This window comes from Hippocampus bargibanti, linkage group LG05 (assembly GCF_051943395.1).
Source record: "Hippocampus bargibanti isolate YZ-2025 linkage group LG05, ASM5194339v1, whole genome shotgun sequence".
NCBI lineage: Eukaryota > Metazoa > Chordata > Actinopteri > Syngnathiformes > Syngnathidae > Hippocampus > Hippocampus bargibanti.
In genome coordinates this window covers 3,437,270-3,458,770 of record NC_142738.1, presented here as the reverse complement: position 1 = coordinate 3,458,770, position 21,501 = coordinate 3,437,270, and the positions used below count along the sequence as shown (strand labels likewise).

The 21,501-nt window shown below is 40.9% G+C and overlaps 2 protein-coding genes and 1 long non-coding RNA gene across 4 annotated transcripts; all 3 read right to left on the bottom strand.

Annotated features, from left to right (window-relative positions):
• Positions 1–2,249: 2,249 nt before the first annotated feature.
• Positions 2,250–10,372, bottom strand: LOC148897535 (uncharacterized). Its single transcript, XR_016114954.1, has 3 exons — positions 10,283–10,372; positions 2,450–2,607; positions 2,250–2,345 (listed from the first exon to the last, which is right to left on the bottom strand). It is a non-coding gene; the product is annotated as an uncharacterized LOC148897535 (long non-coding RNA).
• Positions 10,373–12,053: 1,681 nt separating this feature from the next.
• Positions 12,054–17,467, bottom strand: gxylt1a (glucoside xylosyltransferase 1a). Of its 2 annotated transcripts, XM_088996173.1 has the most exons (8): positions 17,112–17,467; positions 16,642–16,734; positions 15,987–16,170; positions 15,669–15,800; positions 15,332–15,583; positions 14,592–14,715; positions 14,347–14,519; positions 12,054–12,564 (listed from the first exon to the last, which is right to left on the bottom strand). In XM_088996173.1, the coding sequence occupies exons 1-8, from the start codon at positions 17,321–17,323 to the stop codon at positions 12,400–12,402; spliced, it is 1,335 nt and encodes a 444-aa protein (XP_088852299.1). In that variant the 5' UTR covers positions 17,324–17,467; the 3' UTR covers positions 12,054–12,399. The 2 variants fall into 2 exon arrangements, with proteins under 2 accessions (XP_088852299.1, XP_088852301.1); XM_088996175.1 differs by lacking the exon at positions 16,642–16,734 and having other exon boundaries at positions 12,057–12,564.
• Positions 17,468–17,909: 442 nt separating this feature from the next.
• Positions 17,910–20,986, bottom strand: LOC148897533 (YY1-associated factor 2-like). Its single transcript, XM_088996170.1, has 4 exons — positions 20,792–20,986; positions 20,385–20,513; positions 19,000–19,149; positions 17,910–18,700 (listed from the first exon to the last, which is right to left on the bottom strand). Exons 1-4 carry the CDS (start codon positions 20,863–20,865, stop codon positions 18,460–18,462), a joined length of 594 nt encoding a protein of 197 aa, XP_088852296.1. The 5' UTR covers positions 20,866–20,986; the 3' UTR covers positions 17,910–18,459.
• Positions 20,987–21,501: the final 515 nt, after the last annotated feature.

Genomic DNA, 21,501 nt, shown 5'->3' with positions numbered 1-21,501 from the left:
TTGTTAGGAGAACGGGCTCGTTCGCGAACGACACATCACTCATTGTGGCAGCTCTGTGTGTATCCCGAAAAATAGTTTGCATGCCAAGGTAAAAATTTCATAAACCGAAAAGATCGTAAGCCAAGGGGTTCGTAAACCGAGGTATCACTGTAACTAGTTTTCCAATCTGAAGTCAATAATAATGACTGTTATTGAGGTTTACATACGACAATTTAATATTTTTGATTCGGATTTTTGCAAGCAACATGGCACTTGACATGCTTGATTTGCTTTCACGAACCGAATAAAATGAAGTGGCGGGCCAGATTTGGCCCCCGGGCCTTGGCTTTGACACCTGTGGGTTACATGAACAACTCTAAATGCTCCTCTGGAGCGTCGAGATGTGCTGAACATTTGAATCAGGTGTGTTAGCCAATTGAGACTTGTAAAAGATGCATCATAGCGGCTACCTCGAAGGGAGTTTGAGACCTCTGGATAGACAAGACCAAATACAGTAAAGTCTCGTTATATCGATATCGGATATATCGATAGTCCCGGTTATATTGATACTATTTCTATGCACGCACGGAGAAAATTACATGCAAACAGGGTCGGATATATCGATAGTCCTGGTTATATCGATATTTTTTCGGATTCCCTTGAATATCGATATAACGAGACTTTACTGTACTTCCATCACATTCTGTCAGTCAGGTGAAGACCGAGTGTTGATTTGAAGATGCTACCCGCTATATAAAAAGAAATACAGTAAAGTCTCGTTATATCGATATTCTCGGGAGTCGGAAAAAATATCAATATAACCGAACTATCGATATATCCGATCCTGCGGCATGTACATTTTCTCCTTGCGTTCATAGAAATAGTATCGTAATAAGCAGTACTATCGATATAACCGATATCGATATAACGAGACTTTACTGTAGTTAGCATTCCAACAGCACTGTCAGCAAGTATAACTCCGTACGCTCTCCGGGTCATAAATTGACAATGTGTGACGTTATCGCTCGGCGAGATGACATCAATGTCCGCCCACGGGCACGGCGGTATAGCTATATCATTTTATTTGCACATGCATATTCCCTCGCCCCTCTGTGCTAACGGTGAGGAATTCCCTTTTATCAGCACAGTGCAGAAGAATACACCCCGAGCCGGGCGGGGGTAAATGACATGAAAATTGCTTTGGTGGCTGAAGTACAGAGGCAATTAAAAGTGACGGCAAATGTAATTTTGATCAAAACGATCACTGCGGCTTATTAAAAAAAAGGAGGCGGCGGAAAACGCGCAAGGACAAAGGAAATTTAAAGGACAACCGATGCCATTGGACAAGTTGTGTCCATAATTTGTAAAATCACTTCAAATGACTTCTACTGAGCGTATTTTACAGCGATTCCACCGCACATAGCTATATTTTACGTTTTAAGACTCGCGCTGAATATTCAGGAAGTCTTGGTTTCGAGTTAGTGACGAGTCCTCACCCTACGTCACTGAAGGAACGCCCCTGACTGAGAAAGCGACACCCAATGCATTTTGGGTACTTTGTTTGGTCTGAAAACATCGTGTTGATCCGTGTTGATGGCAAAATTAGAAGGAAAACACATAAATAATGTGATGGTGAATCGTTGTGCGTTGCACCAAGACTACTATTTGATACTAGTTGCCACAAATTCCCAGCAGACAAATCAGCCCGTTTCCAACGGAGCTTGGGCGCCATCTTGTGCATTTTCTGGGACGCTACATTGGAGTCCAGATGCCTCAAAATGAGACGGAAGGACTTCTTTAATCGATTGCAAACATTGATGCTTTCCTCTTCAGAACTATTTGAATCATATTCATAACTGGATGAGTAACAAGAAAGCATCTTCTCCGAATCTGAAGCCATTGTTTTGATTCTAGAGTAAGGCAAGACGTCCTGGCGTGACGTCACGAACAAGGGGGCAGGACCTTCTGAAACTCGCCATTTCCGAGGTTTTGGTTATTATTGCATTAGATAAATATAAATTTAGCAGCAAAATCCACACATTTTTGATTAGACATTTATCATAATCTGGACTGCTAATGCCACTATGGTAAAGTCACTGGCGGCCATTTTATGTTGCCAATCACTGAACTCACCTTGCTTGAAATGCGCTGTTTTTTTCAGTGAAATTAATAAACAACCAAACGAACAATTATCTTTAATAAAAAAAATAATTAATAATTCAACCAATCAATCAATAAATACTGTAAATAGCAGCAGTTGTCAGTAACAGAGGCAGTTCAAGATGGCTCCCACCTGTCTCCATTTTGTACAGGTTATTATAGATGCCCACGGTTTTTATCCACAGCCAATTTTGCCACGAGGCCATCTAAAAAAAAAAAAGACATCGCAGTTGCGCAAATGACAACCAAATACTCTATTTTTGTGATTGGTCATGTGTTTTTCGCAAATTCAACCGCCATTCGTCCTTACCTGAGCAACTGTGATGTCATTTTCAGTTGACAGTGAACGGCAAAATGGACGCCGCCTGAGATGGCTAAACATTTCCTCATTTCGTGCTCAATTTTTAATCCATAAACACAAGAATCAAACCCCTGAAGATGGAGGACACTGATTCTCTGTGGCGACCCCTTGAAGGGAAAAGCCGAAAGGAAAAAGAAGAAGAAACACGACATTAACCCGAATGGCCTGTTTCGACTTGGGAGAACATCCTGTATTATTGCCAGGGACATTTTTGGATATGACTTCCCCTTTAAATATACATTATGCGTATTTCTAGGTCAAATAATATTCAACGTTTCCCCTGAGGTGTTCTTGATTTTTTTTGAGCTGCATGGTGGGCTCTCGCCAAAGTCATTTTCATTTTACTGCTTATGAGGGAATAGATAGTACATACGCAGTTGATGACTTTGCCCTCCCTCCTCACATTGCATATTCCTAACTTTGTGAGCCTTTTTACTCTTGACTGTCAGCGCATGACTGTTTTAATTTATACCCGGGCTTTAAAAAAAATCGTTATTGAGCAATTGAGAGGCCAAGTGGTGCAAGCAATAACATGAATAATCCATTAGTTGTTCCTGTAAGACTGAACGAGAGTGAGACCTCAATCACCATCAGACTCAGGGGGAGTGTAACCAGGTGGTGGCAGCATTAGCTTCCCCCTCGAAATCTAACCGGATTTACGTCTAGATCATTCTCATCCATCTTGCTACAGGATAGTCACTATACTGTATACTGTATAAAATATCGCTTGACTCATTCGCTGCCATTTCCGAATTTATTCGAGAATTGAAAATATGACGTAGAGCGTCATTCTTGCGGGGGGTGCCGATATAGCGCTGGCCAGACCTCTGACAATGTTTTTTTTCCCTTCCACAAGGGGGCAGCATTTGGCTTTTGTCCACATTAGCTTCAGCTGTTTTAAAGCGCTATACAGTGATAGCTAAGCTCACAAACTTAATTGGTTCCCAGAAAGTGTGTGTAAAGCGAAAAGTTCCGTCTGGCGAACATTTATTTCCCATAAGAAACCATTAAGATGAGAATAATCCGTTCCCAGGTCCCCATAAAACATACTTTTCTACAAAAATAAACCTGAAAACTACACAAAATATACCTTATTTTATGTATAATAAACGTAATACTGTATTGTAATTGAAGAAATAAACTGTACTGTATGATAAAGTCGTTTTATTTACCTTTGTGATGGTCGTTGATGGCTGGATGGAATGGAGTGGCCGGTTTCCTCAGCATTAAACACTTGGTGAGGAACGTAACCTTCTTCTTTCACCATCTTGAGGAATGATCCCTTGTAGGTGCTTTTCCTGCGATAATTTTACCCAGTTCCTCATCAATTGTGTTCTGTTTAGCTGGGTTGCTAGCTTTTTCCATCAAGTGTACAGATGGCTTGTGCGGGTTATTTGTGGAGCCTGATTGATGGGATATTTTAACCTTGCAGTCTACACTCTGCCTTTGAACACAAAGTTGAAACACGTCCAAATGTCACTGTTTTCTATCTATTTTATTTTGGATGTAGTTTCCTCTTGACGATATCCGAGTGAAGATGCTGTGCTTTCTCGGCGATAATACCTTCACTCACACTGTGTCCTGCTAGCTAGTTTTCGTTAATCCAAATCAACAGAAGTTTTTCAACCTCTTCTATTGCCTGAGTCCTTCGCTTAGACCCCACACACACACACCCATGCCGCTCCACACACAGCATATTTCCTTGCCAAAAAGCTGAAATTTTTAACAGCTTCTTAAAGATGTTTGAAATGCATCGGAAGTGTTGATCCGAATCGTGCGTTGTATGTGAATCCACCAGTGCAAAATACGCAGCCGGGGGGTTGGGGCGGAGCAACGGAAGCCAACATTGGTTTGCCTTTTGAATCATCTTTCAGCAATATCTCAAGTCGTTCCGCGCTGATTTCCTCTTGCCTAATTTCTATTTCAAAGATGATTGCCCCTCTTTATGTAGACACCACGTGTGTGCGCTTAATATTGTTTAGTCAAAGGGTTTTGTGTCTTTGAACAAAAGACTACAAGCGTTCTAGAGATAACTACTAAACTGATAGTAATAATAATAATTATTATTATAATAATAATCATCATCATCATCATAATAATAATAATTTCCAAGTGCCTTTTAAAACTCTCAAGGACACTTTACAGTCACTTGATTTTTTTTGTGAGGGTGAGCAGCGGCACTCTGTGGCGACCCCTTGAAGGGAAAAGCCGAAAGGAAAAAGAAGAAGAAACACGACATTAACCCGAATGGCCTGTTTCGACTTGGGAGAACATCCTGTATTATTGCCAGGGACATTTTTGGATATGACTTCCCCTTTAAATATACATTATGCGTATTTCTAGGTCAAATAATATTCAACGTTTCCCCTGAGGTGTTCTTGATTTTTTTTGAGCTGCATGGTGGGCTCTCGCCAAAGTCATTTTCATTTTACTGCTTATGAGGGAATAGATAGTACATACGCAGTTGATGACTTTGCCCTCCCTCCTCACATTGCATATTCCTAACTTTGTGAGCCTTTTTACTCTTGACTGTCAGCGCATGACTGTTTTAATTTATACCCGGGCTTTAAAAAAAATCGTTATTGAGCAATTGAGAGGCCAAGTGGTGCAAGCAATAACATGAATAATCCATTAGTTGTTCCTGTAAGACTGAACGAGAGTGAGACCTCAATCACCATCAGACTCAGGGGGAGTGTAACCAGGTGGTGGCAGCATTAGCTTCCCCCTCGAAATCTAACCGGATTTACGTCTAGATCATTCTCATCCATCTTGCTACAGGATAGTCACTATACTGTATACTGTATAAAATATCGCTTGACTCATTCGCTGCCATTTCCGAATTTATTCGAGAATTGAAAATATGACGTAGAGCGTCATTCTTGCGGGGGGTGCCGATATAGCGCTGGCCAGACCTCTGACAATGTTTTTTTTCCCTTCCACAAGGGGGCAGCATTTGGCTTTTGTCCACATTAGCGGTTTGTTACAGCTTCAGCTGTTTTAAAGCGCTATACAGTGATAGCTAAGCTCACAAACTTAATTGGTTCCCAGAAAGTGTGTGTAAAGCGAAAAGTTCCGTCTGGCGAACATTTATTTCCCATAAGAAACCATTACAATGAGAATAATCCGTTACCAGGTCCCCATAAAACATACTTTTCTACAAAAATAAGCCTGAAAACTACACAAAATATACCTTATTTTATGTATAATAAACGTGCTACTGTATTGTAATTGAAGAAATAAACTGTACTGCATGATAAAGTCGTTTTATTTACCTTTGTGATGGTCGTTGATGGCTGGATGGAATGGAGTGGCCGGTTTCCTCAGCATTAAACACTTGGTGAGGAACGTAACCTTCTTCTTTCACCATCTTGAGGAATGATCCCTTGTAGGTGCTTTTCCTGCGATAATTTTACCCAGTTCCTCATCAATTGTGTTCTGTTTAGCTGGGTTGCTAGCTTTTTCCATCAAGTGTACAGATGGCTTGTGCGGGTTATTTGTGGAGCCTGATTGATGGGATATTTTAACCTTGCAGTCTACACTCTGCCTTTGAACACAAAGTTGAAACACGTCCAAATGTCACTGTTTTCTATCTATTTTATTTTGGATGTAGTTTCCTCTTGACGATATCCGAGTGAAGATGCTGTGCTTTCTCTGCGATAATACCTTCACTCACACTGTGTCCTGCTAGCTAGTTTTCGTTAATCCAAATCAATAGAAGTTTTTCAACCTCTTCTATTGCCTGAGTCCTTCGCTTAGACCCCACACACACACACCCATGCCGCTCCACGCACAGCATATTTCCTTGCCAAAAAGCTGAAATATTTAACAGCTTCTTAAAGATGTTTGAAATGCATCGGAAGTGTTGATCCGAATCGTGCATTGTATGTGAATCCACCAGTGCAAAATACGCAGCCGGGGGGTTGGGGCGGAGCAACGGAAGCCAACATTGGTTTGCCTTTTGAATCATCTTTCAGCAATATCTCAAGTCGTTCCGCGCTGATTTCCTCTTGCCTAATTTCTATTTCAAAGATGATTGCCCCTCTTTATGTAGACACCACGTGTGTGCGCTTAATATTGTTTAGTCAAAGGGTTTTGTGTCTTTGAACAAAAGACTACAAGCGTTCTAGAGATAACTACTAAACTGATAGTAATAATAATAATTATTATAATAATAATCATCATCATAATAATAATAATAATTTCCAAGTGCCTTTTAAAACTCTCAAGGACACTTTACAGTCACTTGATTTTTTTTGTGAGGGTGAGCAGCGGCAGCCATTCGCGCCAGCGTTCACTCTACCCGGAAGTAACTCAAATAGATAGAGACCTAGCCAGCCAGCTAATAGATAGTTTATAGATAGCCAGATGCGCCATATAGCTAATAGATAGCTAGCTACATGCTTAGCCAGACAGCTACTGGATAGCTAACTGGATAGTCAGCCAGCAAGCTAACAGATAGATAATAGTTAGCTAATAAATAGCAAATAGATAGCTAGCTAGGTAGCCATCTAGATAGCTAGATAGCTGGATAGCGAGATAAATGAAAAGAAGTGAAGAGAGAAAAAAGTCAAGAGAAAAGGAAAAAAATGCTAAGCTAAGCCGCAGGGTCATCTTTTGAAGAAAATGAAAGCTTTTGGGTCTTTACAGTCACAGGATAAGTATTTCTGCGGGTGAGCAGCGGGAGCCACACGCGCCAGCGTTCACTCAATCCGGAAGTAAATCAAATACTGTAGATAGAAAGCTAGCTAGCTATTGTATAGCGAATAAATAGCTAATAGATAGCCAGATAGCTAACAGCTAGCCAGCTAATAGCTAGGCGGAAGTATACGCCGAAGTATGTCAGGTATTTCAACACCTACACTGTAAGTAAAGAATCTGCTTTAAATCAGCTAATAGCTAGCTCACTAACTAATGGATAGCTAATAGATAGCCAGATAGCCAATCATAGGATACATTTTGCTAGCAAACCGAACACGCAGACTTTAATAATGACTCCGGGATACAAAAAAAAACCCCATCAATAACGGTACCATAGTGTGAATGAATCCTTGACAATAATACATTTAAAAGTAAACAATACAACCCAGGCACATTTTTAAATACTGTACATGGCACATAAACACAAGGGTTTTGTATTTTATAATGTTTCAAACCAACATTCAGATTAATTCAGTACCGACGCATTCTCCTGTTAAATTATAATAATAAAAAACTATGTTCGAGTTTAAAATTATAAGTAAAATAGGTTTTGTTGTGTTTTTTTTAAGATCCATTCGCCAAAATGTGTTCTGAAATAACGGCGGACCAGCTAGATATAAATTTGTATTGATTTATTATTTTTGAATTGATCAGCTAACGCTCATTAAAAGACATGATGACATCACAGAGAAGCTACGTTGGGGATGTATCTAGGCCGTTTTCTCTTTGCAATGCGGCGTCTTACAAAAAGTTAATTACAAAACAGTTTGCTCCTGATTTGCACTTAAAGGACAACCGACGTCACTTTTTTGTTTCCTAACTGACATCAGAAAAATGTTTTATAGCATTTAAAATACCCAAAACACGCCGTATCATATTTTTAGTCAAATGCAAAACACCAATAAAAATGACTTAAAGTGTCCAAAATCTGCAAAAAGATTGAGCTGCGAATTGGATGATTTTCAGAAAGTCCCGCCCCCAGTCCGTGACGTCACGCCAAGACGTCTTGCATTGCTGGAGAATCAAAACAATGGCTTCAGATTCGGAGAATATGCTTTCTTGTTACACATCCAGTTATGAATATGATTCAAATAGTTCTGAAGAAGAAAGCATACATGTTTGCAATCGATTAAAGAATTTATTCCGTGTCATTTTGAGGCATCAGGGGTGGGAAATGTCGCACCCAAAAAAGGCAGAACATGGCGACAAAGCCGTGTAAGGAATTAATCAGCCCGTTTCCACAGGCTGATTAATTCCTTACATGAAGCCTTGTTGCCCTATTCTGCCTCTTTTTGGTCCTACACGAAGTTTTCAGACCAAACAAGTACAGCAAAATGCATTGACGAGATGGAAGGACTGCTACAATGCATCTTTTTTTCGGTCGGGGGCGTTCCTTCAGTGACGTAGGGTGAGGACTCGTCACCAACTCAAAAACAAGACTTGCGGAATATTCAGCGCGAGTCTTAAAAGGTAAAATATAGCTATATGCGATGGAATCTTTGTCAAATACGCTCAGCAGAAGTCATTTGACGACATTTTACAAATTATGGACACAACTTGTCCGGAGACGTCGGTTGTCCTTTAATTAAAGGGAACTTTGATGTATGCCCTAATGACTTTCTAAAAACCTGAGGCTAAACGTACAAAGTGGCATGATTGGGATTATCAATCTAAAAAAAAAAAAAAAACACGATTGGCCTAAAAGTGTTGCAAAATTAATCATCACTGCAAAGGAAAGTAGTTTTTCGGCTGTGGTGTATTAAAACATTCTAAAAAATGAAATAAAAGGAGAAATACCACAGTGCGTGGTCTTTAATATGAAGCAGTGCTTGAATAAAAAATGAAGCGGGTTGCGCATGACTACCGACTCAATTTACACGGTAGAAAAATTGTACACAGGTAATAATTCAGTCGGCCTGAACCAGTTTGTCATCCGGTTTAATGGGCCACGCGTAGCGAATGTTTTTGGAGGAAATATCTTTGTAGAAATATGCAGAAGCTCCTTAAAGGACAACCGACGCCTCCGGACAAGTTGTGTCCATAATTTGTAAAATCACTTGAAATGACTTCTACTGAGCGTATTTTACAAAGATTCCACCGCATATAGCTATATTTTACGTTTTAAGACTCGCGCTGAATATTCAGGAAGTCTTGTTTTCGAGTTGATGACGATGCCTGAGCGACACACAATGCATTTTGGGTACTTTGTTTGGTCTGAAAACTTCGTGTTGGTCTGTGTTGATGGCAAAATTAGAAGGAAAACACATAAATAATGCGATGGTGAATCGTTGTGTGTTGCACCAAGACTACTATTTGATACTAGTTGACACAAATTCCCAGCAGACAAATCAGCCCATTTTCAACGGAGCTTGGGCGCCATCTTGTGCATTTTCTGGGACGCTACATTCTGACGGCTCGAATTAATACAGGATGACTTCTTTAATCGATTGCAAACATGTATGCTTTCCTCTTCAGAACTATTTGAATCATCTTCATAACTGGATGAGTAACAAGAAAGCATATTTTCCGAATCTGAAGCCATTGTTTTGATTCTCGAGCAAGGCAAGACATCCTGGCGTGATGTCACGAACGGGACCTTCTGAAACTTACCACTTCCGGTTTCAAATTGAAGTATTTTTTAGACAATTTAAGTCATTTTTATTGGTGTTTTGCGTTTGACTAAAAATATCAGTCTGCGTGTTTTGGGAATTTTAGATGCTATAAAACGTTTTTCTGATGTCACTTTGGAAGCAAAAAAGTGATGTCGGTTGTCTTTTAATGTTCGTAAGGTGAAAAGTTTGTACGCTTAAGCGTTTGTAAGCTGAGGTATCACTGTATATGGAAAAAGTTTGAAGATACACCATTCATTGGGGGTGCACCTTATACTCTGGTGCGCATTATACACCGGAAAATGATACATATCAGACCACTCCAAACATACCGAACTTCAGGTGTCAATCAGAACGCGAACGCTGTTGACATTCCCACCCCGGAATCAAACATGGTTCATCTTCTCCCCCTCGTCGTCCCCCGTTGAACGGATGCAATACTTTGTTTGAGCCTCTTGGTGAACAAGTGGCTCACCCGTCCACAGTAGGAATCAGTGGCGTTCTGTAGAGATGCTTCCAGTGGCTGGAGTAGTGAAGTCTCCATGTTGTCGCCGAAGGGATACTGGAAAGGAAATGGCGGACATTACTCACCGATTATGCTTTTTTAGCTGTTGACTCATAATCACAAAGTGCAACTAGCGTTAACCGCCTGCGCTAGTAGATCCACTTGAGCACCTTTTTTTTTTTAGCTAGCCACCTTTTTTTTTTTAGCTTGAAAGGCTCCCCCGGGGGGGCTTTTTATTGCAAACAAAACGACAAACCCAACCCAGACGAAACTTTCCGACACAATGCTTAAAAGCGAGAAATGATGTCGACGTTTGCTTGCATTCTTTTACTACTCTCCTGTAAATACGAAGCAATCGCACTTTTACGGCACCCTCATTTGACTCCTGTTTGGTCCTACACGAAGTTTTCAGACCAAACAAGTACAGCAAAATGCATTGACGAGATGGAAGGACTGCTACAATGCATCTTTTTTTCGGTCGGGGGCGTTCCTTCAGTGACGTAGGGTGAGGACTCGTCACCAACTCAAAAACAAGACTTGCGGAATATTCAGCGCGAGTCTTAAAAGGTAAAATATAGCTATATGCGATGGAATCTTTGTCAAATACGCTCAGCAGAAGTCATTTGACGACATTTTACAAATTATGGACACAACTTGTCCGGAGACGTCAGTTGTCCTTTAATTAAAGGGAACTTTGATGTATGCCCTAATGACTTTCTAAAAACCTGAGGCTAAACGTACAAAGTGGCATGATTGGGATGAACACGATTGGCCTAAAAGTGTTGCAAAATTAATCATCATTGCAAAGGAAAGTAGTTTTTCGGCTGTGGTGTATTAAAACAGTCTAAAAAATGAAATAAAAGGAGAAATACCACAGTGCGTGGTCTTTAATATGAAGCAGTGCTTGAATAAAAAATGAAGCGGGTTGCGCATGACTACCGACTCAATTTACACGGTAGAAAAATTGTACACAGGTAATAATTCAGTCGGCCTGAACCAGTTTGTCATCCGGTTTAATGGGCCACGCGTAGCGAATGTTTTTGGAGGAAATATCTTTGTAGAAATATGCAGGAGCTCCTTAAAGGACAACCGACGCCTGTGGACAAGTTGTGTCCATAATTTGTAAAATCACTTGAAATGACTTCTACTGAGCGTATTTTACAAAGATTCCACTTCATATAGCTATATTTTACGTTTTAAGACTCGCGCTGAATATTCAGGAAGTCTTGTTTTCGAGTTGATGACGATGCCTGAGCGACACACAATGCATTTTGGGTACTTTGTTTGGTCTGAAAACTTCGTGTTGGTCTGTGTTGATGGTGAAATTAGAAGGAAAACATAAATAATGCGATGGTGAATCGTTGTGTGTTGCACCAAGACTACTATTTGATACTAGTTGACACAAATTCCCAGCAGACAAATCAGCCCATTTTCAACGGAGCTCGGGCGCCATCTTGTGCATTTTCTGGGACGCTACATTCTGACGGCTCGAATTAATACAGGATGACTTCTTTAATCGATTGCAAACATGTATGCTTTCCTCTTCAGAACTATTTGAATCATCTTCATAACTGGATGAGTAACAAGAAAGCATATTTTCCGAATCTGAAGCCATTGTTTTGATTCTCGAGCAAGGCAAGACATGCTGGCGTGATGTCACGAACAAGGGGGCGGGACCTTCTGAAACTGACCACTTCCGGTTTCAAATTGAAGTATTTTTTAGACAATTTAAGTCATTTTTATTGGTGTTTTGCGTTTGACTAAAAATATCAGTCTGCGTGTTTTGGGAATTTTAGATGCTATAAAACGTTCTTCTGATGTCACTTAGGAAGCAAAAAAGTGATGTCGGTTGTCTTTTAATGTTCGTAAGGTGAAAAGTTTGTACGCTTAAGCGTTTGTAAGCTGAGGTATCACTGTATATGGAAAAAGTTTGAAGATACACCATTCATTGGGGGTGCACCTTATACTCTGGTGCGCATTATACACCGGAAAATGATACATATCAGACCACTCCAAACATACCGAACTTCAGGTGTCAATCAGAACGCGAACGCTGTTGACATTCCCACCCCGGAATCAAACATGGTTCATCTTCTCCCCCTCGTCGTCCCCCGTTGAACGGATGCAATACTTTGTTTGAGCCTCTTGGTGAACAAGTGGCTCACCCGTCCACAGTAGGAATCAGTGGCGTTCTGTAGAGATGCTTCCAGTGGCTGGAGTAGTGAAGTCTCCATGTTGTCGCCGAAGGGATACTGGAAAGGAAATGGCGGACATTACTCACCGATTATGCTTTTTTAGCTGTTGACTCATAATCACAAAGTGCAACTAGCGTTAACCGCCTGCGCTAGTAGATCCACTTGAGCACCTTTTTTTTTTTAGCTAGCCACCTTTTTTTTTTTAGCTTGAAAGGCTCCCCCGGGGGGGCTTTTTATTGCAAACAAAACGACAAACCCAACCCAGACGAAACTTTCCGACACAATGCTTAAAAGCGAGAAATGATGTCGACGTTTGCTTGCATTCTTTTACTACTCTCCTGTAAATACGAAGCAATCGCACTTTTACGGCACCCTCATTTGACTCCTGTTTGGCCACACATTAGGTTACTCAAAGCGCACTTTCTTTATTATCTTTCATATAGCACCACAGGCTGTAAAGCACCATTAACGGCCATGCATCGATTTTTTTATTTTTATGTGGATGCTGCCTGCCGCTGCGTCGTCCGCATCGCCATCACGACGCCTCTAACTAGCATCAGCACTAAAGATTTTATAACTCTTTGGTGGGTCAGGCCAGCGTAATGGTAGTGCCCTTTATTGCACGCGCCTCGGCTGGATGGGAGAGGCTGGCCTGAGACGCGGGGCTGACTAAGGCAACACTTGGTGGGAGGGAAATGAAAGTTTCTTTCCGGAATTGCCTCCTGTAGGCTTTGAAGGAACTTGTCCCCGAAGGACTGAGTGGGAACAAATTGTGAGTGGGCTCGATGGGCTGGAGCAATAGGAAGCAGCTATAAAAAAATGTGACATAAAACAGCTTGTAAGCGGGAACGAAACGTTCTCAGGGTTCCATGTTGCTTTTTTTTTTCAAACTACGGGAGGCTGACTGATGGGAGAACTGTACAAGGGCTTTGGGTGTGGCAACCAGTTCAGTTTCTCACCGTTCAGTATGAAATTTCAACCGTGACAATGATTTGTTCAGACTTTGCAAACTGCCTGTACTGTATTTGAATCGTTTTTAACTCATTCGCTGCGGGCGGTTCACAAATAGCTGCGGTCGTATTATTATGAGGCACGATAGTTAGAAACCATGATTGTAATATTTCTCCCTTTTGGTCGTCGTACACCAGTGAAGAACTTCAACTTTTATTATTAGATCACTTCAAAACAAAGTTGTATTTGATGTTCAGTGCATATAGCTATCTGACTCGCTAGCAATCTAGCTACCTATCTACAGTAAAGTCTCGTTATATCGATATCGGATATATCGATAGTCCCGGTTATATCGATACTATTTCTATGCACACACGGAGAAAATTACATGCAAACAGGGTCGGATATATCGATAGTCCCGGTTATATCGATATTTTTTCGGACTCCCTTGAATATCGATATAACGAGACTTTACTGTATTAGCTAGCTTGCTTTCTGTCTATTTGAGTTACTGCTGGGTTGAGTGAACGCTGGCACGTGTGGCTGCATCTATCTATCTATCTATCTATCTATCTATCTATCTATCTATCTATCTATCTATCTATCTATCTATCTATCTATCTATCTATCTATCTATCTATCTATCTATCCATCCATCCATCCATCCATCCATCCATCCATCTATCTATCTATCTATCTATCTATCCATCCATCCATCTATCCACCTAGCTAGCTAGCTATTTATTCATGCATTTGTCGATGTTTATATATGTATTTATTTATGTATTTGTTTCTATTTATTTTTTATTCATTTCTTTCTTTATTTATTTTTGATTCACAACACGGTCAGATTATTTATTCAATTTGTTCATTGTCGGTGGCGTGTACCTGCCGAACGGCCTCGTAGACGGCTCTAAACGCCGGTTGCTTTTCGTTATGGTAAACTCCCCTGCTACCGTGGAGTATGAAGACACCATCTTTCTCAGCTTGCCGGCAGTTGAGGCCATAGACGCAATGGTCCGGACGGTAGTTCCACTGGCAGGGGAACACGTAAAGGCTTTCTGTAACAGGGCAAGAACGATTCAGTTTAATAAGAAATCACTTGTTGGCCTGTCAAATGCACGCGTACCCACCCGGGTTGTGATGAAATATGATATTGAGAAGGTCTTGGTCGCCCCAGGTGATGTTGAGTTTATACTTTTGGAGGAGGGGCATTAGCATTTCACTCCAGTGAAGCGCGACTGCAGTCATGTCATTCTAGAAGGAATCAAAAGAAAAGTCAACCTCTTTGAAAAATAGTATTTTCGCGTCACCTCTGGTAGCTAATTCTACCAAGACTTCATCTGAAGTGAAGGAAACAGTTGCTTGGTGGAGTGTCGAACCGAATGGTGACATTGACCTCATGTGGACAGTTTTGGTAGTGTAACTACTTTCCAAACCTACCATTAATTTTACTCTTTCACTTTCATTAACTTTACTGTTCATGTAAATATGATGTTAAGTTTATTATTACACAACATCTTACAACATTTACCATTTTCGCTCTATATAATTAACTCATTCACTGCCAGATGATGTGCAAAAACGTGTCCACTCCAGCACCAGGGTTTTTGTCATTGTCACTCAAATTGCAGGACTCACAGAATATTGAGTTTTAGGATGATATAAACATTCAAAGCAGCGTTAGAACCCTTACACTCTCTTTTTTCATCAGGAAAAAAAAGAGTTAATTCTTAAATTATATGGGTCTGGAGTTATCGGAGATTGAAATGGGGGCGACTGTATAAAGGCAAATTAATTTGGGAATGGCAGTGAATGAGTTAACTATTCACTTCCTGAAATGAATCCAACTTTACACCAAAATGAAATTCACCTTAAAAAAAGTTTCCCTGAGTCGTGTCATGTTCATGAGCATGACTCCTGAGTTGACACCAGTGTTGCCGTAGTAAGGGTGGCGGGCGAAACGGTTGTACCAGCCGATACGAGGCTCCTCGTGCTCCGGGGCCATGGCGGCCAGCTGGCTCTTGTTGAACTGTGTAAAGAAGGCCCAGATGTCCTCCACGGGCTGTAGAAAAAGGATATCTGTGTCCACGTAGAGCAAAGAGTCCACTTCTTTTAGTATTAGCTGGGGTGAGAAGACAAAAGTGACTTAATATGAGGACAATTGGCTAATGTCTGCTTGTTAATGTTAAAATGAGCAAAGAACCTACAGGTAAAAAGAGTCGTTGAGAGGCACATGGTTTGAAGAGCTTCTTCCATTCTTTCTCATTGCCGCTGGGGAAAGTGATGGGGTAAATGGTAAAGTTAAACTTTGTCTGAGCTGATCTCGGCCAGGAGTGCAGCTTTAAAGAAAAATGACAATAGAAGAAAAAACACAATTATTATTGATTCTTGGACAGTGTAGAGTAGTAGACAATCAAGTTAGTCCATAATTTAACTTTTAAAGCACTTAATTAAATGACTTTGTTTGTATGGAGGGAAAACTGAACTATGTTAGGGTGTGCTCGATCACTGGAATAGACACTCACCGCATTTCGAAAGCTGTCCTGTAGCTCGTCATCGGCAAAGATGTGAAATTTGAGAGGCTTTTTGCTGAATAGGATGGCAGACTTGAGCATGGTGAGCGTCTCATCCAGCCTCGGGCCACAAGCCACTACGGCTATGTGACTGCTTTCATTATTGTCGTCTTCTGCGTCAGAGTCCATTCTGTCCCTAACAGCCAAGACACATTTAAATCAGACTCAATAGTTGTTCAGAAGTAAGCAGACGCCCAGTTAGCTCTGTTGGGTCTTACTTGCCATTAAGTTTTTCGGGGAGAACACTTGCATTCTAATAAGAGTGCGCTGCATGTACATAACACACTTCTATACTAATGGCCTAGCCCTAGAAGGTGAAAAATCACCTGACTTGTTTATCGACGAAGAGCATATAAAACACACAAATTATGTCGTTATTAATGTATAAAATGCACATCGCAAAGAGCGGCACTTTACAGTCTGTAAACACAAAGTACAACACAGTGACTGGGATTGTGCAATTAAAGCAGCTTGTTAAAAGCCCATGAGGCATTTGGGATGGCAACAACACAAGTTTTATCTCTCTGTGTGTAGCCACTAAACACTTGCGGCGCTGCTTATTACAGTCCTAAGTATCTTTCTAGGAAATGCACAAAATCAGTCATACCTAAATGATGATTCCAAAAAGCACTTCAGTCCACAAACATCAGCAGGAAACCTCCAAAACGGATCCCAGTAAGAGACTGACAATGATTTACACCTAGCGGAGTAAAAAAGACCATCTTTTTGGTTGCTTTTCTTAAACATTAGCAATTTTGTGTGACGGGATTATGAGAATTAAAGGGTGTTAACAGGTGGCGTTGGTTTGCGGTAGCTAAGTAATTGGCGAATTAATGATGTGATAACACATAATATTACTGTACTCGCTCTAAGTAAACCAGTGAATCAATTTGTATTTACTAGTAGTGAAACTCATTCGTGTGTTACGTACAGCAATAAATGACTAATTATGAGTTTTATTATATGATACCGTTTCAATATCGCGTTTCCTATATTTTAAAGCGGGTATTACAGCATCGGTAAGTAGTAACGCATTCGTTGTAAATTAGGCGACATAGCTAATGTAGCTTTAGCTACCTGACCGGCTGGGGGCCCCGAGGGCCTTTCAATCCGGGCTTTTTCCTGAGAGCGTTCCCCGCGTCAGTACTCCTTCCGGCGGGTGTCCTCAGCTCGCGAGGCCCCCGCCCGTCGGTGTCCTCCAATGTAGATGCGAGACGATTGAACACGTACAGCGATGAAAAAAATGCGAACGCCGTGCACAGGAGCAATGAACGCCGATAACAGCGCATCCTGTGTTCTGCGGGTTCTCGACAAAATGTCGGTTAACCTCCTCTGCCCACATAGAGACTGAGTTAATCAAGTTAATCTTTCCTTCTTTGACAGAAGTTAAGGCAGGTAAGCGACGTTCGGCGTTGCTGTGCTCACGGCGTCGAGTCCCGCCTACCATACGCGTTCACTCGGCGACCGAGAGTGTTTGTTTTGCAAAACCACAAATTATGAGATTGACAAATGACATTAGAGTTGTTAACGTTGACATTTTCTTATTGAAAAAAAACTGGAGTAAATGCGGTTAAAGAAACGCACTAGCGCTGTTACAAACGCTGCAATTACAACCATGGCATTGAATTGACCATGAAAAACACTTGACGTAATATAATGATTTTAGTTTCTTGCTGAATTCATACACTTCGTCATGATACAAATCCACAGGCTATTACTATATATTACTTAATGACTCATAGATTGACTAATATAATATTGCTATGCATCCATCCCATCAAATGGGATGAGGCCCCTCCAAATAATCACTTCATCAGCAATTTGGGAAGCATCATAATAATCCTGAAATATTGTGCTTGTACTTACACAAAAAAAGTCCAACAAGAATGTACATTTATTTTAATTCACAGTATTTTACAATATAAACCATTCCATAAATCCATCATGCTCAGATCTAAAGTGAAAAAGTAAACAGTTCAATGGTTCTTACGAAATGTAAGGAATACATTTATTGCATCTAAAGATGAGAGCAGATAAGGCCAGAAGCAAAGAGTGTTATGACTGACTAATAATGACAGGGGGGCACCCAAAAAAAATCATTGTGAAAATAAAATGCCATTCAAGTGCAAATAACAACATTTCTAGCGTAAACTACAACATGAAATAAACTTCACATTGTCTTCTTAATTCATCACTTGTTCTTTGCAGCCTACCACCACCTGTATGATGATGCCACCGTGTGCTACTTATTGTTCCTTTGCTCACTTTATCATGTTCGATTTGGCTATACCAAAAGTATCATTAAAACACTGGACCATGGAAGCCAAATCTAACAAAAGGGTATAGTGTTAACTAACAAAACATGCATGTCAATCTCTGGTTGAGTGCATTACAATGGCAATCGCCGTATTGGGAAATCCGAGGATTAGTGAGCATCGCCGCTGACGGACGAGCCCTCCCCTCGCGGAGAGGAACACCGCGACGCTCCTCGTTCAGTGTTGTCGGAGCTCGAGCCGCTTTGATTGTGCACGTCGGCGGCCGCGGCGCTGGCGGAAGTAGATGTCGGTTTGGCTTTTTCCTTAAAGTCTGTGATTATTACCGTCAGGTCACCAACTGTAACCTCCAAATGCTGAGCGCTGCTTCGATCCACGTTTTTTAGCCTTGGTCTGCAGAAGGAAAATGATAAAATAGTGAATGAATGTGTTTCCCAAACTGAAGTGAGCCGAGCAGCGTATTTTAAATGAGAAAAAACTCAAGGTACACGAACCAACAGAAACATCGTGATCTGAATGAGTGAACAAAGACACGCCGGTTGCCATTTACTGATGAATTTACAGGTCGCGAAAACGGGCCAGTATGCGCATGTCATGAATCCAATGGTGGTTTGGCGTATGTGGTCAAATTGCGCAAAGAATACAAAGATTCGAAAATGAGGCCTGATCAACTAATACTAATGTCAAAATACCTCATCTTTTTTACGCCCTTCTTCCTCAGCGTGAGTTCTCTGTCGCTCTTCTCCGATTTGTCTTTCTTCTCCTTTCTAAGCAGCGTGGGTGGCGGTGCAAATTGCTGGTTTACTTGTTGTACCACCAACTGGGAAACAGGCCGTGGTTTTCTAAAATTAAAAAAAAAGACAAGAGTATGATAGTTCATCTCCAAGATGAGTGCTCCTATGAGTTCACTGGCTTGTAAATCAGAATGATGACTTCTCTCATTTCTTTGCATTGGCTGAATTTCTTGTTATCGATCTGATGTACCATCCCCTGCTGCTTTTTTTTTAAGTTTCACTCTGAGATGCAACCCCGCAACTGTGTCTGGACTGTACTATCAAAATCTTGTACACCTTATCTCTTTCACAAACTTAGATGGATAACAAAGTTCACTTGTAAGCTCCATGTGTATCAATCTCATCGGCAAAGTAGCTCAAAATATCTGGAAATCAAGGCCCACGGATATGGAGGAAAAACTTGAAGTAAAAAAACTAACGGTAGTAAACTCATTCACAAATTTATTTGGGAATTGAAAATATGATAGAGCGCCATTCTCGAATGTATTGGAGTTTTTTTTTTCTTGCTTGGGTGCTGATAAAGTGCTGGATATGGCCTCTGGCAATGTTTTTTTTTTTTCCACACGGGGGCAGCATTTCCCTTTTTCCATGTTAGCGCTTTGTTCCCGCTTCAGCTATTGTTAAAGTGCTATATAAAGCAATAGCTATGGATTGCATTGTATTTTGGACAGCCTCCCTCATTCGAAGCTCATATAACTCCAGACCCACATAATTTAGGAATTAACTTTTTTTTCTGATGAAAGAAGAGAGTCTAAGGTTTCTGACGCTGGATTGAACGTTTATGTAGTCCTTAAACTCAATATTCTGTGGGTCTTCTAAATCAAGTGACAATGACAAAAATCCACACATTTTTGCACGTCTGGCCGTGAATGAGTTAAAGTCCAATGTTTCTAAAACAATCTATCAACACCTGATATGATAATAGAATACATGCAATAAATTGACTTCCCTTTGAGCCCCCCTTCGTGAACCCACCAACACACACACACACGCCCTCGCGCAAACAAACACACATACAAACACACATACACACATTGATGACGTTTTTAATAATTTTTCAGGACAAAAAAAAACAAGAATACTACTTTCACAACGCAGGAGCGCTTCTCATGGTGCGTTGACGTGTAATGCGAACAAGCACTGACTTTATTTTGCATATTACAACAAAATGAGAGACATCGGATACAGACGTCCTCCAGCGATCATAAAATCGTCTCGACGCCGGTGTAAATATGTTACAGCCTTCCTTTGTCCAAACGTCGCAAGAATCGACACACACTTACCGAGTTGACGTCCCTTTCCTGACGTCGCACATCGTGCACTTGAACGCCTCGGCGGTGTTCTTGAAGGTACAGACGCTACAGTCCCAGTAGCCATCGTCGGCTGGCGGCTGCTTCGACTGCCGTTTCGGCCTTCACACAACATAAAACAACACCGGGGTAGGCTGGCTTGTAAATAATACCGTGTGCGGATCAAGTTTAACCAATGCGACTCGGCATGAACGTTTTCAAACCTCAAGTCGACCAAATGAACCTTTAGAAGCACACGGCAGCGGTGCATTTTACAAGCTAACCGCCAAGAAAACAGTCGCGTTCGAAAGAGCTCCATCAATTTCCCAACGCGGTTTCTTTACGGGACTAGTCTGCAGAGACGTATTCAGTCGCGCTTTGTATTCTATTTCTTTATTTACCTTGTGGGACTCTTCTTGTCACCCATCATACACAAGTTGCCGTCCGTGTGGTCTAATGGATGAAACGTTACCATTTAAAAATAAATGTCGTGGTTAGTTGCTACTCAGCTGTCGGTGAAACTCCGGGTGAGGAGGATCACGTGACCGGCGTCTGACCAATCACGTTTGATGTAATCACAACAGTGTTTCGATGATGACACGCGTAATGTAAAACACTACGAAAAAAACACCCATCCTAATTGATAAAATATATTTCATTTCAAGTGTATTTTTGTCCTTTTGATATGCTATTTTGGTCAGCGATTGAGACAATATGGTCACTTCCACCGGCGTCCACCAGGAGATGTGGTTTCCTCCATCTACAGAAGCGCAACAGACGTGGAAACAATTTTCTTTGTTTCCAACTTTATTTTAGAGCAGAAAACAGAAAAATAACAGACATGGCAGTTAAACAAATGCTAAAAAGCGAACACTAAAAATATACAATTAGGCGCGAACAATTATAACACGTTCTGTGATTTTATAATTGTGCTACGGAAGAAGATTAGCGCAATTGAAGAAAAAAATAAGGTTGTTTTCTTTGTTTCCAACTTTATTTTAGAACAGAACACAAAAATAACACACATGGCAGGTAAACAAAGGCTAAAAACGTACACTAAAATATACACTGAGGCGCACACAATTATAACACGTTCTGTGATTTTATATTT